Source organism: Alligator mississippiensis, chromosome 9 (assembly GCF_030867095.1).
Source record: "Alligator mississippiensis isolate rAllMis1 chromosome 9, rAllMis1, whole genome shotgun sequence".
NCBI lineage: Eukaryota > Metazoa > Chordata > Crocodylia > Alligatoridae > Alligator > Alligator mississippiensis.
The window spans coordinates 45,602,815-45,623,535 of record NC_081832.1 but is presented as its reverse complement, the minus strand read 5'-3'; the positions used below and the strand labels follow the sequence as shown (position 1 = coordinate 45,623,535).

The window sequence follows — 20,721 nt, the reverse complement described above, 5'->3', positions numbered from 1 at the left end:
ATGGATGGGCCCAAATAAGTAGGCAGGCATCCTCTGGGCCTGGAACACATGCCCAGTACTAATTTGGGTGGAAGCAGATGCCAATGAAAGCACTTTGAATCCTTCTTTGGGACTGATCTGCCGCCCAGCAAAATTTTACTTGGATTTGATTTAGTTCCTGCTCATACTAAACCTATCTGTGATATTTATATAGCAACAAAACTGCTGCGGTATTGAAGTGCTTGAACACAACAACACAAGAGAGGCAGGGTTTCAATGCAAGGCAGGCTCTGCTCTCACTGAGTTTGTATTTAGGGATTTTCTGTCTGGAATGTCTTTAGAGACAAGCAGTTTGTAATTTGTTAACATAACTCAAATAAAATCAGTGGGTTATTTATTAAATGAACGTAAGAGGACACTTGCTCATCACATAAACCAAACCCAAAGCCAAGATAGTTTCCCCACACTCATCCCCTTTGAAGGATCTGCACTCTGGATTTTGAGCCCAGATGCCCAGAAAAAGCCTTTCCTAAGAAGTCTAACCCAGCTGTAACAAAGATGACTGAGAATCGCATGGGATTGTCAGTGCTGTTTGGCACCAGAACTGTGTCCCTCTTTGGACAGCTGAGCTCTGAACTGAGCATTTCCCCAGCCCTCCAAGGACCTTTTGTGAGGTGTCAAATCAAACTCACTCGCCTCTCACTTGTTACACTCCTGTAAATATTGTGGGCAGGGATGGATTGAACACAGTGCCCAGAACAGAGCTCCTAACCTACCTGGGATCTTTGCCCAGTGCCTTAACACACCTAGACAACTGCAACAACATGTGGCTCTGGCTTGAATGTCAGTGCCTTCATGCACACAAATGGCAAAGCTGAGTACAGAGGCAGGCAGTGCCACATTATTGATTTCTACACTCTCCTTCTATTTCCAAGCATGGTTCCTAGAGGAGCTAAGAAAGATGCTCAGACTGCAGTGATGCCCCTCAGGCCAGACTGCTGCTGCTGAAAAGAGAACTATTACTGAGATTACTCATCTCAGAGCCTGCCAGCAATCTGAACTACCTCCTTGGCAAGCACAGGTGGGACATACTTGTGCTCTCCATGGGCAGATCTGAACAGGGAGTGAGATTTTTCCAAACCAGTTTGTTCTTATTTTACCTTCTCTTGATGCCTCCAGGAATCTAGTGAATACTCCTGTCTGTTCTCTGTTACAGGCCAAGGGAAGGTGCGTGGAATGCCTCCCCCTGTCCCCAGTGTGGCTGGAGGGGAAATAAGACTCTACTACATGCGCCACATTTTAATTCTGATGGGAGGAAAAGCCTTACTGTCACACATTAGTGGGAATGCATTAGAGCTCAGGATGAATCTCCACACCTGTCTAGAGTCCCATTGCCACCCAAGACCTCTCACGTCTTCAGAGAAGGACCTCAAGGATGGCCATCTAGCACAGTGCATTTTACATTTTTAAAGAGTTTACCATGGATGCTTATTTCGCCTGCAAGGTGGAGTTGTGGGGAAGGGAGAGAGGGGGATTAAAGGAGAGGCACTCATGATGAGTCTGGGGACAGAGGAAATCTTATTCTGTCTCAATACAAGAGATCACCTAATACTGTGCCAGGCTGGAAGGTCTCTCTGGAGCCCTGTCCATGGCATGCTAGTAAGTTTAGAAGAGCAGCAGCCTTCTGTTTGTTCCTGGTGGGGCTGCAACGCTGCCAGAAATGACTCATCTCAGAGTCTTTAAAAAATGCTTTTGAATTGGGACACGCTGCTCTGACAAGCACAGATTTTCAAGTACTCCCTTAGTTACCCCAGGTACCCCACCAAGGCTTTTATCTTCAGCCCCATAGCACAAACTGACACAGACTGAGCCAACCACATGCATGGTGCCATTGTCAAGATGAAATATGAAAAGGAAGTACAGTTTCTCTGAGTGTGCTTGCCCTATGGAGGGGCTGAGCAGACAGGAGGCATCTTAGAGTAAGTAACTGGCTTCCTTAGCATTTCTTCTGCTCTTGGTGACACTGCCATCCCACAGGGCTTTTCCCACAGACTAAAGGCAGGGGGCGGTTTCATGGGAGCCACTTGTTAAAAAATTGGCAGTACATCACCGATTACATAAATGGCAGGTACATGCAGAATGAATCAGAGCAGCTATTTCACTCCCTGTATGAAATTCTGTTGCAAGAGGTCTGTGTTAATGTTGGGGTGGGTTTTAAAAGAAGCTGGATAATTTTATGACCATCAACAACACCCATTGCTGTGTAAGTTAAAATAAGAGAAAGCAGCTGAATCCCCCACCCTAATGTATAACCTTGCACATTTGGCCAGGGGCATGATGAGAGTTTTTTTCCTTCCTCCAAGGCATCACACTGGATAAAACAATTATCTTCTTCAAAACTTTACCTCCTGTATTTGGTAGTCTGTGATCTTCCTGCCTGCCCTGGGATTGGCCAGTCAATCCATAACATACCACACTCCCTGCCTGAGTCCATTATCTCCGCTGTCTGATCTCAGTTTTCCCTTTAAGTAGAACAAGGCCCACTGCTACTATGAGATTATGCAAATGCAGGCCAGGTAGTGGCACTGCACACCAAAAGGAAAGTTCTCCCCTTATTACAGAACTGTGGCTCGTGAACAGTTACAAAGATTACCATGCATGGATAGGCAAAACCCACTGGGCCAAAGTCAACTGAAGTGGAAGCGAGTGCAAGTTGTGCTGCTTTTAGCCCAATGCATGTAGCCCAACTTCACTTCTCTGATGGTTCCTAGTTATCAATTACCACATCTTCATGAAGACAACCTCAAATCACATTGCTGTCTATTTAGTCTAATGCAAGAGTGACTTTCCACACAGGTGTCATCATGGGAAAAGGTTACTAGGTATAGGTTTGTGAACTTACCTTCTTCTTCACAGCCAAGGGTTGTTCTGTAGCTAAAATAACCAGCAGCTTTTGTAAAGCACCACCCTCAATTGCTTCAATCTGAACTTTGGGATTGCTGCAGGAAAAAGCAAAACACATATTGTGAGAAGAATGAGATGAAAGGGGAAGTCCCATACTTTGTTGCTAGTTAGTTTCTAAACAAGCTTTTTAATGGTTAGGAAGTAAGTTTCAAAATCTATTACAAGACATGAATGAATGTAAACTAAATAGTCTAAAACTTCTGCCTTAACTTCTCTCTCTGTCAAAATCTAATTTACGTCTAAGAGGGTGACACCTGCTGGTGAAAACTGGTATTGTTCCAGGTGCCCTGTATATAATAACTCCTGGCCCAGACGTTTCTAGCTGCGGTGGAGGAAGTACTTGGCAATTGTCAAAGGGCTGTTCAAACAGGTTAGGGTCACCTGAATTTGAGCTATGTATTTCAAGACCTTCATGTCAAGCAGGAAATGCTGTTGCTCTTTCCCAGCTGGACTGAAAACTCCCCTCAAATGTGCACATGCCCAATTGATTGGTAGGACACTGGCAACATTGCCACAGGGCCCTGGGGCTGTAAGCCTTTGAGGCCACCTCAGGGACTACAGGAAGGAGGGCCTGTGATGGAGGTAATGCAGTAGCCAACTATACAGAATCTGATCCTAGTTTGAAAGCAATGATATTCCCAAAGTCAAATTCTAGGTGGCCAAAACAGACATGAAAACCCTCTGACGCCTCCATGCAGCAATGCAAGAGAGAATTACCAGCACGTTTAGAAACAAACTGCTGTCTCTTTTCATTTTGGTGTCATGGCTTCTGTGAATTACTTTAATTAATAACTAATTAAAGTTGAGTTACTTAATTAGGCATCTAGCACACAATTGGGCATAAGACAAAACAATAAATAGCACCTCTCCTGTGCAGTTTCCCTTGCTTCTCCCTGGGCCTTGCAGAGGCAGCGCACTTTCTAAAGGAAGGCAGTTCCCAAACACAGATGGGCCATGCCAAGGAGTCCCTTCCTTCCTTCACTTAGCTGCCATTTACTAATGGGAGTGGAGGTGCCTCATGCCCGAAGTGGTGGGCTGGTGCGTCTTGCTTTGCCACCAAACCCCATATGTCTGATTCTCAATAAAGTCTTCAGCTCTGCCCAGAACCATGGGTAAATGCTTGGCAGTTGCATCTGTACTGTGGCAGCTGTGCTGCTATTGGTGCTCAACCCAGCTACATTTAAGCCAGCTCAGGTGTGTTTGTGTGAACTGCCGTCACACCTTCGACTGCATTGCAGACAGGCCCTCAGGCATGGGTTTATCCTGTATGTAGATTTGTTAGGACTGCTTCTCACCCTTTAGGTTTCTCTCTTTGACTAATGTGAGAGAAAGAAAGGGAACATTACTCTACCAGGTTCAACCCAGGACAAATACTACAATTCTTTTCCTCCTCTTAAGGAGGCAAAGACAGAGTGCAGGGCATGGGGTCAGATTTAATGTGAGGTAAGGGACATCCGACTCCTCAGTCTGCTGTAAAGTGGGGTCAGCATCCAAGTCAGTATCAACCAAATGGTGTGATGGAGGGGGCATCTCATAACCTTTACAGGGAAGGGAACATGGCTTTGTAACTTAGCTGTGCCAGCTACACAACTCTGGCTTCATCAGGAACCATAACACACATTCCTCATTTGATGCCACACAACTGGCAGATAGGTGCTGAAAAGATCAGTGTAGCCAAACAATCTGAAGTGCTGGCAACACTACACAAAAAGGGCATGCTAGGCTTTCTATACTAAGTCTCCTAAGTGTACTAGTGTCTCATTAATAAGCAGCTTTCAGCCACCACAGGTGTTAACTCAGCAAAGATCTCTCCCATTGCATCTCTTGTGTTTCATTCACACCAATTGCTCCATTAATCCTTTTCACTTTAAAACCACATCTATTCCTTAACGGCCTTTTATTTACGTTCTCACTTTGCACCTCTCTTGTTCCTCAGTTTCTATTAACACACTGATTTATTTAAACACTTATCCACCATTCCACACTCTGTACTGTGCCATCAGTCTTTCACCTCACCTGGAGAAGGGACCTTTTCTGTCCAATGCTTGCAAATGACCAGTTATGACTTAGTCTCACCCCCACACACAAATCTCACTTAAAGGATTACAAGTGGCTAAAAGCATCCTTCTACCTGTAAATTCCCAGCTCTGGACCCACAATACCCTGATGCTTGCAGGGTCTTGGACCTAGCTAGTCTTAAACACAGAACTCCAAGCACTGGCAATCAGAAAGGGTCTTCCTCCCTCTTAACTGCTAGGTGGAGACCCCTTTCCCTACTGCTTAAAGGGGGGCAAAGAGGCTTCCTGTGGCAGAATTTGGCTCTTACTGGTCCTAGATAGCATGTCAGGCATGCTCCTTAATTTGTGTGGTATGATGTATGGATCAAAATTAATGTGCAGCAACAACCAAAGCAAGTAGAGTAGTGAGGCAAGACAACAGACACAGGAGACTGGGACTTCTGACTCAAAGTTTTTATTTGCAGTTCTGTCAACAATTGCTATGAAAGCTTTGGAAGTCTTAACAGCAAGCGTCCCCTTGCCACATCAAGGTACTGTTCAGTGTAAGGGTGGCCAAACTGGCCCTTCAGTACTAGGCAGCTCACTGTGTCCATTGTACAATGGGGCTAACACTTTTGATTTGCTGAGGGGTGCAATCAGGGTTATTCCCTAGTGAAGTGCTTTAGCTGCCTCAGGCTGCCAGGCACACTTAGTACATAACCTCAGCAAAGAGCCTATATTTTTGGTACCCTGACACTTAAATGAAAAAAGCATGTTGCCAAGCCCTGTCTATGCCCCAGCTCATGAAAAAAATGTTTCCTTGCTTTTCTTGCCAACTTTTCTGTTCAGGCTGTATCCTGGGCATGTGTACTCAGCCAGGGGGAGCTGGGTGATTGTGGTCTTTTTCAGTCCAGGAAGGCTTAAAGGCAGTTCTGCACCCTGAATCTCTCAGGGTGAGCAGAGGAGAGTCAAATGCCAAAGGCTTTCTTCTCAGTGAGATGGGCACTGGGAAGCAAGCATGAAGATTTGGACCTGTGTGTGTCTACTGGATCCTGAGCAGACCTCAGCATTTCTAAGGAAAGGATTTGGTACATGCACCTTTCTCCACTTTAAAGCAGCACTTGCATTGCAGCTAGACAAAGGCACCTGTCTCTGCTACAGTAAAACACTTTGAGCTCTTTTGATTACCTGAAAGTCACCAGAGCACCTAATGCCAAAACTCTGATGAAAAACTGTACAGTTGGTCCAATAAAAGATTTCACCATAAGAAATCCTTGCCCCTTTTATAATTCCAGGACAACCACAGCTACAACATCACTCTAACACTACCAAAAATCAGACAAGAGAGACAAAGGCAAAGGGGGTCATAAAATACAGAAAGACAAGTGGGCTCAGGCAGGGAGAAGCATCAGATTAAATTGATGGCGTAATATTAGTTCATAAAAACAAGGCAAACAGAGCTGTCCCATGTCAATCCGGAGCCAAGCAAGCTGGCAGGAGGAGTTTTTGCTGGGAGACTCGTGGGAGGATCAGTGTGGACTCCATCTCATACTGTTGCAGTGGATCCATGTTTTAGAGCCAGCAGACTCAATGTGCCAGATTCTAATTAGCAGGTTGACCTCAGCACAGAAAAACAAGGATTGTGAATGCCACTTCCCAATGGCTTTTTAAAAATTCTTTTCCCCTCACCTGATAGCTGTGACAACAAAAGATGCTATTAATAGCAGGCTGTATTTTGTAGGCTGCAGCAGCAGCAAGATGGAGCAACAGTCCCTAATTTCATGAGCTGATAAATATAGATCTGGTGGCTTGTTTTTCCAGCCCTCCTCTCCATCTGCAAAGACTGAGACTAAGTTTGAAGGATTTGGGAGGGAAGAGAGACAGCAAATCCCTTAAGGCAAAGGTCAGCAACCTGTGGCCTGCAGAGCCATTTGATTTGATTTATGGACACAGGGCTTTAGCAGCTGGACAGACCCAGTTTAGGCACATGCTGGGTGGGCAGGTGCTAGGTCCTCAGATGTTGCCACTGCTTTTCCCAGTGGCTGCACAGGGAAAGCATCTGTTACCATGGCTTTTCCCTATGGCAACAGGGGAACTGTCTGCAGGGAAAAATGCAAGTGCTGCTGAGGTCTCCCACCACTGTGCAGAAAAGCACCAGCTGTGATGCAGCTGCTGGGAAAACCAGTGGTGGCTATGGCACCTGCATCTTAACGCCTGCCCACCATAATGTCTCCCAGACAAAGGTATCAAAGCACTCTACAAATATTAAGTACCTCAGCAGCTACAGCAGGTAGCTGTATGAATGCACAAGTAGCCTATGGGGCTCACTGCCATGGTACAAGTCGTGAATTGTACAAGGTGCCCACACCAGCCTGGCCCTGTGTGCTGGCTCCAGTGCATGGGGCCAGTCTGTGGGCCTGATCTGCCCTGCAGACTGGCCCTGCTCCCCTCATCCAGCCTGCAGCCTGGATGAGTTTGACATCCCTGGATTACATGAACATCAACAATTGGATAGGTAGAAAAAATTAAGGTATACAACTCATCTGCTTCAGTTGTAGATCTATTAGACGCTCAATTCAGCAATGCAGAGACTTCTGAGCACTTGCCTGTCCTTCAGTCTTTAAACCCAGGATCTGAATTAGTGAGCATTAGTTCTGCAAAGCTGCCTCCACAACCTGAGCAGCTGCTCTTTGGCATCAACATCTGAACATTATTCTGCCTAGAAGCTTATGCAAGCTTATCTCTATGCAGCTACAAACCAAATATTCTCTATTTCACACACTGAAAAATGTTCTAGGAGGTTACCTCCATAAGCTGAAGTTTTCTCCAGCCTCCAAAGAAAACACTGACTCTTCACTGAATGGAGTCTGGGAAAGGAAATGAAACCCCATTTTGATGGGAAAGAAGCTGCCAGAGCACTTGACAAGGGGTCTGGAGTTCATTTACTCTATAGCAAGGTGAGGGACGGTAAAAATCCAACCTGTATAATGCACATGCAATTCCTAGAAAACTCAAAAGAATGATCAATGGAGCTTTTAGATTCTGGATTAAGATCGCAGGTTAGTTATCAGATAAGAGAACTTTTATACATGAGCTCTACAAGGAGCTCAGCAATAAAGAGGAGAGGTGAATTCTGGCATCACCATCTAAGAACTGCAGTAAGAGGCCATTTGGGCCAGGAAGAAGAGCCCACTAGAATGATCCAGTCATCTGTCACACCACAGTTTCTGACATGAGGCAACTCTAGTGCACAAACAACTTGGAAGCAGTTGCTGTAATTCAGCCTAACAAGAGTTACGTGGTGAAATCCTGTTCTTGGAGCAAGCAGAAATAGGCTGGGAACAGGCAAAGGAACAGCAGAAAATGCTAATCAGATTGTTAAAAGCTTGTGAGAAGTCAGAGGCTGATTAATTTGGTATCCAGTGGGCACATCTACACATTCATTAATGTGCAATAGTTACTGCGCATTTAATTTAGTACTTGCTTAAGTATTAGCACGGTTTTTGACCAACATGCTACTGTGCAGTGTTATTAGGTTTACTGTGCAGTAAGCATCTTATGTAGACATGCCCAGTGGCTTGCAGTCAGTGTTGTGACTTGGGACTGAGATTTCTGAATACCTGGGGTTTCATTTTGTGCTTTTTTAACTGTCTTCATCAGCTGCTTGATTTGTGCCTGGGAGAAAACTGTGCTTGCTATTAACCCTGTGAATAAAGTTGAACCACTCCATAGTGTTTCAGAATCACACCATCCCTAACCTAGATCAGTCAGCCAGAGAGCAAAAAGACATCCCTCTAAGTCTTCCTGGCTAAACCTGATAAACAGAGATAATGCTCCATGGCCAAATGGTATCATAAAACTTTGTTTGGTGAACACACCAAAGAGGGCACTCTCAAACTTTTCTTTTTCCATTTTTCACCCTAAAAGCTTCTCAGATCATCTAAGACAGACCTGGCAGCAGCGTGACATACACAAGACAAGATACTGCACCTATTCATGCTGCCTACAGAACCACATTCCTGTAGGTATTGCTGTGCTACTCAAAGAATCCTCCTAGCAGCTTCACCAGAGGCACAAAATAATTGTCTGTTGCATGAAGTAGGCTGGACACTAGGAAGGAGAAGGAGAAAGAGGAGAAGAAAGAAGAAGGGAGAGAGAGAAATTCCATTCTTTCCTGCCTCCAATAAAGAACTATGTCCCTTCCTTTTTTCATTTCTGCTCTCAGATTTTCTACAACAAGCAGCTGCAATTTTTTTCTACATATTAGTTACAAGAATTTTAGATTCCATTGCACATCAAATTCTTGCACATCACCACCACCACTGTCAACCATATCTTCAAATGCAGTCTACTTCTGGTGATAAGAGGCAAAAAGGACCTAGCTGCATTTTCAAATTCTAGAAAGAGTCTGTAACCTTGGCAGGTAAAAAATTCAACTTCTGACTTGAAAACCTGAGCAAATATTATGTGAAAGTTGCTGGGAGCAAGAGAGAGCACAGTAAATATGGAACCCTGTGGTGCAATTTGTAGACAGACATTTTTCTGATTATAACCGCACTGAATGGAATCTCTTATGCTGATAGTTGTTACTGCTATTCAACCAAAATATAAATTTAGGATATTGAAGTTCTTTTGTCACGTCTATCAAAAATAAATAATGAAAGCTCTGCAGTAAAGGATCTAGCTGAAAAACTGGTATGCCTTTTAATGCTTTGTTGGTCACCTAGAATATTAGATCTAATTAAAATCTCTGAACCATAGCTAAAGAAAAACTCTTGAGGTTAGGAAGTTTTACTGGATGGGAAGGTGTACCATTCAGCTTTCAATGTTCCAAACATTTCTATCTTTTTATGTGAAAATGTCTCTGCTAGAGATAAAAATCAGTACTTCTCTAATAAAAAGCCCATTTGAGACATTTGAAAACTCAGTGCATCTCTATACAAATGAAGCGTGTGATCCTGCTCAAAGATGAGCAGATTGGACAAAAGAAATACAATAAGACAGATCTTGGACTACAACATGAAATTCAGTAGGCATTAAGCCATGAAAGAATGGCAGTATTAGAAATTTCTGTTGCAGAAATGAAAAATGTGATGCTGGTTTAGAGCCTAGTCTGAAAGTAGAAACACACTTGGCCCAAACAGGGTCCAGAGAGGCATCTTATCAGGACTTGAGCACATCATTTAATCTGCATAAAAGAACAGTCCCCACCAGAAAGTATGGGTCTTAACATACAATACTCAGTTGTGATTCAAGCAGCCATCCAACAGAGCCCTGAATACAGAGACCTGCAGTCTCAGACATATGCACCTGTGCAATACTGAGTGGAGCAACTGTAGCCACACTTTGCCACTCACAGTCCAGTCTGTTTCTTTAGGTTCCAATGTATCCCATGTCAGAGTATCTAAGCACCTTCATGAGACAACACTCCTCCTTTGCAGCCCTTTCTCCCATCCTGTTGGCAGGGAGAGAATGTGTGCATGTATACAGTGCAGTGTTTTGGTTTGGCAGGGATTTTTTAATGCAAATATTGCTATGCAGTGGTATTAGAGAAGGTAGACTAAAGAAGTACTTGTGAGCACTGGAATGGTCCCTTGCTGATGTGGGAGCTCCCCAGTCTCAGCCCAGCCCAGCCCCTAAGAAATCTCTGTAACCTCAAAGCTCCACTGTGCTGAGGAGCTGAGATGCCTTCAGTGTTTTCAATGCTGACTTTAGATCATCTTTCAGATACTCCAAGTACAGGCCACTGGGCCTTGCAGATAAGGCCCATGACCTTGAATGCCTCTTAAATGCATTTTGTGGGAAACCTAATCTGGGTCTTTTCTCTCCCCAGAACATTCAAACCCTACAATGTGGTGACTTTTCCTTCACCCATGAAGAGGTGATTACAGTTCTGCCCTGTAGAGCCTCCTGAGTATTCCTATCTTGACCCTGAGCTCTTCATTAGCATCCCATAACAACTACAACAAGAGGCCATGAAACGGATATGCTGCCAAACTGTCAGCTGCATTTTTAAATGGATGATTCTGACCAGAAGAAAAATAATTATATTTTATTGCTGCTATTTCCTTCCAAACCTTTTGGATTTGTAACTTTGCCTGGGACAAACTTCACATGTCATTTTATAGGCCCAGAATATTTTTTCTGTTGGTGCTGCAAGAGGGTGACTGTGCCCTTCAGCAAATAAAAAAAGAGAGAGAAAGAAATAGAAAGCTAACATCCAAACCCTTCTCTTGCCGCTCACAGAACTGGCAGAAGGGAACATTCCATTTTCTGCCAGTTTATATTTCACTACGTTATAGTTATAACTTCCCACAAGAGGCTAGAGATTATTACAAATTGACAAACGAACGGCATGTTTGTCAGAATATTGCAAGCCTCAACAGCACAAGGAAAGAGGAGCAGAAGTAATAAAAACAAGTGCTGAAGCACTTCGATCAGTGATATTATAACTCTCTAATTTGTAACATGCAGTAAAATTGAAATAAAACAACTTGGTATTGTGCCCCGAGTAAGCTGTGTTCAACCCTACCTTTCTGTGTGCTGCAGAGGAAAGGTATATTACAGCAGCTCCTTCTTCAATCTCAAGGAAAAACTAAGCAGCAAAGGGAAGTGATACACAGAAAATGGATCCACATGTGTAGGGACCTTATGCACTTCCCCACCCAGGCAACGAGCGTCAACTTGCTTTGCATTTTCTCCTGTCTCCCTTTCTGTTAACTGAATTCATACCAGTGATAGTACTTAATTGGCAGGACACTGAGAACTTTGTCCAAGGCACTGTCATGCCAAGCCCAGGACTGCCTCCAGAACATAACCCCATCCACTTGTTCCCCTCTCCACTTGCAACAAACCCCATATGTAAGACAAGGAACCAGCTGTAGAGTAGCCCTGAACATGCACCACTTGCAAGTTCTGTCTCAGGTGTGCTAACTGGCATGAGTTCAGGGATACTCTAAAGGTAGCTACCCTGCTTCACTGCAGAGATGTGGTGTCTGTGGAGAGGAGTAAATAGGTCAGGAGTGCTTCACGGACTCAGTACTGGCCATGGTCTGGAGATAGGGTTGAGGCAGGGATAGAAGCAGCTCAACCCACACTGCACAACACTGACTTACTGCTGCCATGACTTACAATTAGAGATGAGAGAATAATTTGTTCTGCCAGTCCCACACCAAACATGATAATGGGGTTGTCTGCTATGGACATCTGTCTCCTACGCACTGGAACACTCAGTCTCATTTCACATCTGCCAAATAGCCTTCACAGGAACTTTTGGTTCTGTAAGGCCTATCACAAATTCAAATTGGTGACCCAGTTACTTGCTTTTCATTTATGTTCAGTGACAAAACTGTTTCCACAAGATCAGAGGTGTTGGTGATAGAAAAATATGATTCCTATCTAATACTGAGAGAATGCATGGCGCTAGTACTAGCTCTGAGGCTACATGTATCTTGGGCTTCTGAAAGGGAAAAAAAATATTTTAATAGCACTGCTAACTCTCTTGGCTTTACTCCTACCATGATGCAAAGTTTAAAATTCAAAACTTAAGAGCTACTTTCAGAGAATAAAAAATCTCAAGTACAGATATTCAATGGAAGAGAGAAGTATGGAAAGCAGTAACACTGATAGACCCCTGAGGCAAGAGCAGAGAACAAATTAGACATGAGCCTGCAATGCAATATGGCAGAGGAAAAATCAAATTAAATTGAAAAAGGCTACAGTGGTGAGGTGGGATTTGTGGATGCACACTCAGACACAGCACAGAGCCAGGAGGTGAAAACCTCTGTCTGCACTGCTCTGGCAACATTGTACCCAGACAATTAGGCTCAGGTCTGGGTAACTCAGTACCAGAAAGAGGCAAACTAGACAGGACTAAATGAGAGCAAAAAACCCATGAAGGAGCTGGAGAGACTGCCTTAGAAGTAAAGATCAGCAGTAGCACGTACTTTGTGCCCAAAGAGATGTGAGACCATGTACTTTTTGAAAGTTGGCATGAAGGAAGAAAAAAGCTTTGGGGAGAGGGGAAGGGGGTAGCTATTAGGCCTGTGTGAAGTGGCTAGTATTCGCTTCAGATTCGGCTGATTTGGGGGACAGTGATTCGATCTGGTGATTTAAATCACTGTCCCAGATCGATTCGGCCAAATTTGATTTGGAGATTCGGCTGCTGCTGAATCTCTGAATCACCCAGTCTCATCCCCTGTCCGCTCTCCCAGTAATGGCTACCCCGCCTGCCCCAGCTCCCAGGACTTTGAAAAAACAAGCCCCAACTCACTGGGTGCTGCCCAGCAGGGGGCGATCCCCACTGCCCCCCCCCCACTGCCCCATGCTGTGTGGGGGGCTCTTCCATGAGTGTCCCAAAGCCCAGAGGCCGCTGCAGGCACTGGTGAGTCCGGGGGGGGGGGGGGCGGGGGGGGTGTCTTTTTTTTCCTTAAAGGACCAGAGTTGGGACAGGTGGGGGGGGGGCTATTGGGGGGTGGGGGGGAGGCTGAGAGAACAGGGGGGGCAGGAGGCTCGTGGCACAGTCCCCCATGCAACGCAGGGCAGTGGGGATCGCCCCCCCGCCCGGCAGCACCCAGTTAATGTGGGCTTTTCTTTAAAGCACCGGGAGTTGGGGTGGAGGGGGTGGGGGGGGAGCCAGGGGAGCGGTCAGGGGATGTGGCCTGGCAGGCATCCCCTCATGGTCCCCTCCCCCTTCTCCAGCCCCTCCTCCCCCCTACTTACTGGCATGGAGTCTGCCTCCAGCTCCCTGCTGCAGCAAGCGGGGACTGCCTGAATCAAAGCTGTCCAAATCTTTTCTGAAGATTTGGAAAGTTTCGAATCAATTTGGACCTTTTTATTAGTCCCTTGATTTGATTCAGATTTGGAGATTCAGCCACCAAATTGGGCCAAATCTCCTCCATATTGAATCAGCACCCAAAGCTTCGCACAGCCCTAGTGGCTATTAGGAGTAGTGGGACAGAATTAGAGCAAGAAAAGTTTAGACTAACTATTGAGAACACAATGACAAGGGAGTAAATTCTCCCCTGCAATGCCTATGCCCTTTAGATCATAATGAAAGCAATGTGTGCGTGTTTAACAAGTCTGACCTTAGGCCTTTCAAAGACAATGGTGAAAGCTCCATCACTTGTGACTTTGAACTAGACTGGATAGAAATTCGGACAGTTAAGAGTCATGCTGCAAAGCAGAGGACATCAGGCACCCTGACATGGCAGGGCCTGAAACTCTCGTCTGTCCTGTTTAATTTACACCAGTAAGGGCCAAACTTTTTGGCAGGCATCCCATCAATTAGCTCTACACCCCCTCATCTCTAAGTGCCACTCCAATCCCTTTCCCCTGCCAGATCTGCTGATTTGATTTCTAGTCCCTGCTCTGTGCTCCCTGACCAAGCTGGTGTTTTGCTTCCTGATTCCTGCTCCCTGTCTGATCTGATGCTTTGCTTTATGCTCCCTGCCCTTTTTGCCACTGTGCTTCCTGTCTCCTCCCCAATCTGCCACATGCCACACACACAGGCTCCCTATGCTGTTTGTGGCATCCCTGTCATGGCTTGGTCACGTCTGATCTATACCCTTGAACATGCTACTGGATGCCTTGTCTTCTCTGTGGTGCTCTTTCCAGCTCCACCTATCCTTGCTTTCCAGGCCCAGCCAGGCCATAACCAAAGCCTTCAGCAGTGACCCCTTACAGATGCCAGCAGCTGCTGTGGTGATTGGTTCTGAGTGCAAGAGACCATCTCTTGTCCTGTGCTCTCAGTGCCCCCCTGCAGTGGCTAAGCAAATCAGAACGAGGGGAGAAACAAAGGTTGCTTGGGCCTCACTAACAGGGATGCAAAATGGGTCAAAATGGGGAAAGAGGATGAAGGTACAAGGGCTTATGAAGTCTCCATCCCTTCAACTAATTCCTTCCTTCAGTTCCACCCGCCAACCATATTCCTTTTGACCCACTCCATTTTCATTCTGTTCTCCCTCAAGCCTTTTACTGTACCAAACTACCCTCTCAATCTGTCCTCCATCTGAGCGCAGTATCCCCACTTTGTTTGCCCAGCAAGATTCAGAAATCCTCCTCAAGTATCCATATGGATAAACTCTGAGCACAAGGCTGAGCTCTCTCATTTTACGGAAATATGTCCAAGGGCCATTAGTACTGCAAGTATGTTAGCATTCTCTGATTTTATTAACAGTTGATCTATATGAATATTCTGTCCAGCATACAAGAAGGTGGGTCTTGAGCATATTTGCTTTGATGAAAGCATAGTCAGATGGTAAGAAGATTGATAATCATTGGACTAGATAGGACTTAATAGGTCTTTTCTATCTTCAGTCAAGGATACAGTCTGTAAAATCAAAAATGTGATCAAAGTCTCTGAATCTGCAAAATATACTAAGAGATTCAGTACAGTCTATTTGATATTTGCTATAAGCCAAGTATCAAGAATGGATGTGAATGAAGCCCAACTTAAAATATCCCCAAAAATGTAATGTTCATAGTACAATCTATGACTGTAAATGACAGCATGAAGATGCTTTGTTCCCAGAAATCTGAAGTGGTTTATGCTTGAAATGTCTCTGGTTGTACAATATCTAAATATCTAAAACTTATGTAAAGTTTTCTGAGAGCCTGAATGACTTGAGGAATCGCACATCTGAATAAGAATTTCAAAAGATCCTTGGAAAAGTTAAAGGCAACATGTTTTTAACAGGAGTTAAAAGCAACATGCCAATGAAGCCATCCATGAAATGGACCAAAAATTTCAGCAGAAGCTTTTGAATTTGATGAATTTCTGATAGGTCATGTAAAAGGAATAATGCTAAAATTATTCTGACAAATAATAAAAACAATGAAAAAATAGATCATTAAAATGTCAACCATTTAAAAGGTTTGTCTGGAATTACATAAAACCATTCTTGAATATAGCTGTAAATCTCTGTTTTGAATAGGGCTCGAAACAAGTAACTGGATGATTGAATGCTAACTTATGGGGCTGAATTTTAGATTGCAGGTTGAAGAAGAAAAACATTAAAATAATTCAAGTGAGAAGTGACATGTACACCGAAGACACTTTTTCTACAGCAATTATCCAAAGCACAGATGCAGCACAAAACACTAGTAACACAAAGGATTGCTTGGTAGTGTGCAGAACCTTAGTATCAAAATAAAGCTTGTTTCAGGCTGACACCACAACTCTCTAAAGTGGACCCCAAGTAAAGCAGCCCATCAGATCTGATGGGCTATCAAATCTGAACTCCAAGATCAATTTTGCAACTAACCCTAACTCTGCGTAGTGCTGCCTAACTGAAAAATTACCATTCTTCCAAGCAATGAGATACCACCAGGATCAATTCAGTCAGAGGCTTTAAAAGTTACAGCACAGAAAATATGGAAATGACACCTATTTCAAATACATCTTCGCAGGATCCCCCCAGACTGACTAAATAAGAATCCAGTGCAGCTAAATATTGACAATTCCTCTTCCCATTTAGGTTGGCTGAAAACTGTCCACAGTCAGAGTACACCTTTGCTCCGATATCCCAGAATGCATCATCCTGCGATGGCACAATGACCACAGGAGGCCTTCTAAAGCATATAATTGGCAAATCCCTTTTAAAAGAGAGGTATCAGGTGGCTGTAAATGCCTGTAGAATATAAAATATCAAAAAGCAAAATGGGTGGCTTACACATACAATGGGAAAAATACCTGGCAACCAATAAAACCATTGATTTAAAAAAGTAAATAGAAAAATAAAAAGCACGCAAGGCCAAGTGATGCTAGTTAGATTTGAAAGGGAGAGATGTGAACAAAATGTATACCTCCCAACATGCAAACAAGGTCAATTGTGCAGAACCAGCTTACGAAACACTGTCCTCTGAGCACTGTCAAAGCCAAGTTTATCATAGACAAAGGCCTTCAGAGCTACAACTGAGAAGATTAAAAGCCACCCAATAAAATGGAGGCTTAAGCAGTTGTGCTGATCAAAATAACATTAAGAAGAAAGTAAAAAACCTGACAAAAGGAAAACTAGGTTTCGATGGGCGACAAAATGCAACAATTTCACATAAAAGATGTGAAGCATAAAAGAGATGTTAGATGTTCAAAAGCACAGAGTGTAGGAAAGACATAAAAAACAGCCCAAGAAGAAAGATAAAATCTCCACATCAATGCACTGCTGCCTTCTCACTTTCTATCAGGCCAGATGACTGATAGCACTAGTAGGGGAACAAGCAGTGCTCCTGGAAGAGCAGCATGTCTCAATGTGACATAATGGATTACATAAATGTAAGTATGGTTTTAAATGAGCAACTAGGTTACTGAGTATTTGTTGCTACTAGGAGAAAGGAATTGGATGGAGCAGAGGAAATGGTTTTGTAATTTTGATGAGCTAATGTGATCCAGAAGGCAATTTAACCAAGGGAGTCCGATTCACACCACAGATGGACAAACAGCACAGTGACTGTCAAAAATCAGAACTTTGGATTGAGACCAACCATATAGCTGTGTCAAAAAACCACCCAGAGAATCTAGATTTTTACAAATCCTGCAACATGCCTGTTGCACATCTGTCATGAGACTTGATACAGCCCTACCCAGCACAGATAAATCCACAGCATCCTGAACCACCAAGGACTGAACAAACAGCAGGCTAGAGAGACCCACCAGGACACATGCTATCCTCTGATGCACATAATCACTTCCCACTGACTTTGGCACAGGAACTATTTGTGTGAGTCCAAAGGACAATCTTGGCCCTTAGCAGAACAGTCTAAGGAAAGCAGCAGGATGTCTATCTAGCTTAAAACATTTAATAAAACAATCAGTCAAAAAACTTTACAAAATTCAGAAGTGGGGAAAATGGTAGCATCTGATGAGTCACTGTCCTGCAAGGGGCCACTGGGCCAGGCAGCTTCCCCCTCTACTTCCGCAGGAGGCCGATCAGTCCCCAAAAAAGGCTAACCTGTTGAACAGCCTAATGTTGTTAGCTGGGAAGGAACTTACCACCCTCATAGGACAAACCTTCCCCAAGTTCAGTGTTTGGATCTGGGGTGAAGGGAAAAGGAGATGGCAGCAGGGGCCAAGTCAAGCCCATCTCCAATTATTACAGTTTGGACAGCTAAATACTGCATCTCAACTAGAAATGCTAGGAAGGCAGAAACAGAGACATTGTAGCAGAAAAGACTCTTATAGCAGGGATACAGGTTTTCCATTCACCATGGAAAAAAGCGGATTTTCTCTTTTTAAGGAAAAAACACAGGAAATGGCAGGTTGCCCTTCCAGGTTGGCAGGAACGGGAGGAGGGCTCCACATGCATGTGCGCGTGTACACATGCATATGGCAGCCAGGCAGCATGGAGAGCAGCTCCCCACAGGTACATCTCAAGGGAGAAGGGACAGGGATTGAGGCCCTCATAGTGAGGGAGGGAGGGAGAGAGTTGGGCAGGGTTGGGGCTGGGGGTGCTGCCAAGCCAGGGCAGTGCGTGGGGCTTGGGGTATGGGACCAGGGCAGGAATGAGGGGCCACAAGCTAGGACAGGGCATAGGATAGAGGCACAGGGGGCATTGGTACTCCACCACCATGCATACTCCCGGAAGGGGCATGGGGCGGGGCACACCTCCCCCCCACCCCCCAGATTTGTTAATGGGGCAGACACAGATGCAGGCTGCCTGATATGGGCTTGGGGCTCCATGCACTGCTGCTCCCTCCAGCTCCCCAGGGCCTCCACAGCCCAGCGGGTGGGACCTGGTGAGGCAAAGCAGAGCAGGGTGGGGAAGCTCAGTGCTGCTACTGGGAGCTCAGCACCGCCCAGCAGCAACGATGCCTGCACAGAGTTGTGCCCCCTGCTGAAGCCAGGTGGGCAAGGAGCACCTCGCCATGGCAGTGCAGAGCTCCCAGTGGTGGCACTGAGCTTCTCCACCCCGCTCTGTCATGCCGGGTCTCAACCACTGAGCTGCAGAGGCCCCGGGGACAGGGCAGGGTGGGGAAACCCAAGCCTGCAGCTGCCAGCCTGCATTTGCCCCACTCCTGTGGACTCTGCTTCAGCTATGCCACCCATGGCGGAGGGGGAGCCAAGCTTCCCACGCTGCTCCAGCTGCAGCTGCTGTCACCTTGCATGGGCAGCAGCTGGGGCTCAGGTGCTGCAGACCTGAGTCCTTGGCCCTGTAGCCCTGGCAGCTAGGGATCCATTCAGCAGGGCTGGGCGGGGGCAGGTGGCTGCAGATGGGGAGCGAGGGGCACCAGGCTGGGGTGGTGTTGGGGTGGTGCAAGTTGAGGAGTGAAGGGCACCAGCAGGGCCAGGCAGGGCTGTGGGTCAGGAGGTTAAGGGTACCAGCAGGGATGGGGGGTTGTGGCTTGGGGGTGAGGGACACTGGCATGGGCAGGGCACTAGCATATCAGGGCTATTCAACAGCACAGAGTAGGTGGGTGGGGACAGCTGCAGCTGGACCCACATCCTGGTAAGCAAAGGGGGCAGGGGGAGCTCTGATTTTCTACGATAAAACCCCCAAATCAAATGCCAAAATTTAGAATTTATTGTATCATACCAATTGAGGCACTGGCAGACTTTCAAATTGCTTTAACATTGAAAATATATCAATAAAGCATTGTGTCCAACTGATACTTATATAGAGGCATTTCATTTTATTTGTGGAAAAACATGGATTTTGGATATTTTAATGATAGAATTTTCAATTTTTTATCAGAGAATTTGGGATTAAACAGAGAAAACCAGGATCCCTGATCATGAGCAATCTCAGTAGCTTCAAGGCAAAGCCACCATCCATGACAATTCATTCAGCCAGCAGTCACAGACAGCATCTCTGGTTGTTTCCATCACTTGAAGAAAAAAACAAAACCCAGCCAGTACAAACTCAGGAGGGCAAAGTCAAGTTTGCTAAGATTACACAAGGAAGAAGGATTACATGAGCTGCAGTGCCATAACATAGTATAACAGATGGATAATTAGATTTATACTAAGAGCTGTAAAAGTAAGTAATTAAATAAAAATATGGAACAACAAATCTGCCATAGAAAGACACCTAGCAGAGGCCCCAGCAAGATCCTGCAACTGGCATCCTCCTCCCTCCAAAGAGAGAAGTGGACAGCAGAGCCAAAACACAACAGTAATTCAGGGCAGAACAAAATGTGGTACCAGGCAGACAAAAGCTATAAGGAAAGGGACTATTTCAATAGGAAAAAAAAGCCAGGAGAGAGAAAGAATATTAGTTAAACAGCAAAACCCTTTCCTTTTTCTGTAACACTGAAGCAGATCAGAAAGTTAATACCAGATCTGGACAATAAAATCTTAGGTAGCATCATAAAACCAGCCATCCTAGATTGGCCTGCTAAATGCCTGCGAATAACAGCTTGGCAGACTTTAGTTTTATCTACAGACAGAAAAAAAATATAAAATGGGATAAATAAAGATGCTACAGCAATGACACAAACCAGGCAGACAGGAAACCAATGCCTTGGCCATGACCCCAGGTTTTAAGAGCACACCTGAGACACTATCCTGGTTTGTATCTATGTCTTGCATGTCTGGTGAGTTTTATTTTTCTGCCTGCATACGTCTATTCCGCTAATCGAGTATCAGTGCCTTGAAAGAGCTAATTGTGCTCAGATCGTAGCTGAACTTAGAGGAATGACTCTCAGCCAGCATTTTCAATACCCTGGGAGATCCTTTTAAGGGTGACATGCAGTGTCAGCATTGTTAGGTATGCAACACTTACATATGATCACAAGACAAATCCAGAGATTTCATATAGGAATAGATAGCATCAAAAACATTCTGACC

At 44.9% G+C, this 20,721-nt stretch overlaps 1 protein-coding gene across 5 annotated transcripts in view; it reads right to left on the bottom strand.

Annotated features, from left to right (window-relative positions):
• The window catches only part of SIL1 (SIL1 nucleotide exchange factor), a 233,805-nt gene that overhangs the window by 12,843 nt on the left and 200,241 nt on the right, over positions 1 to 20,721 (bottom strand). For all 5 annotated transcript variants that reach the window (XM_059733440.1, XM_059733443.1, XM_019487124.2 and 2 more), the window contains one exon: positions 2,882 to 2,978. In XM_059733440.1, coding sequence (XP_059589423.1) covers positions 2,882 to 2,978 — 97 coding nt within the window. The remainder of the gene's footprint in view (positions 1 to 2,881; positions 2,979 to 20,721) is intronic.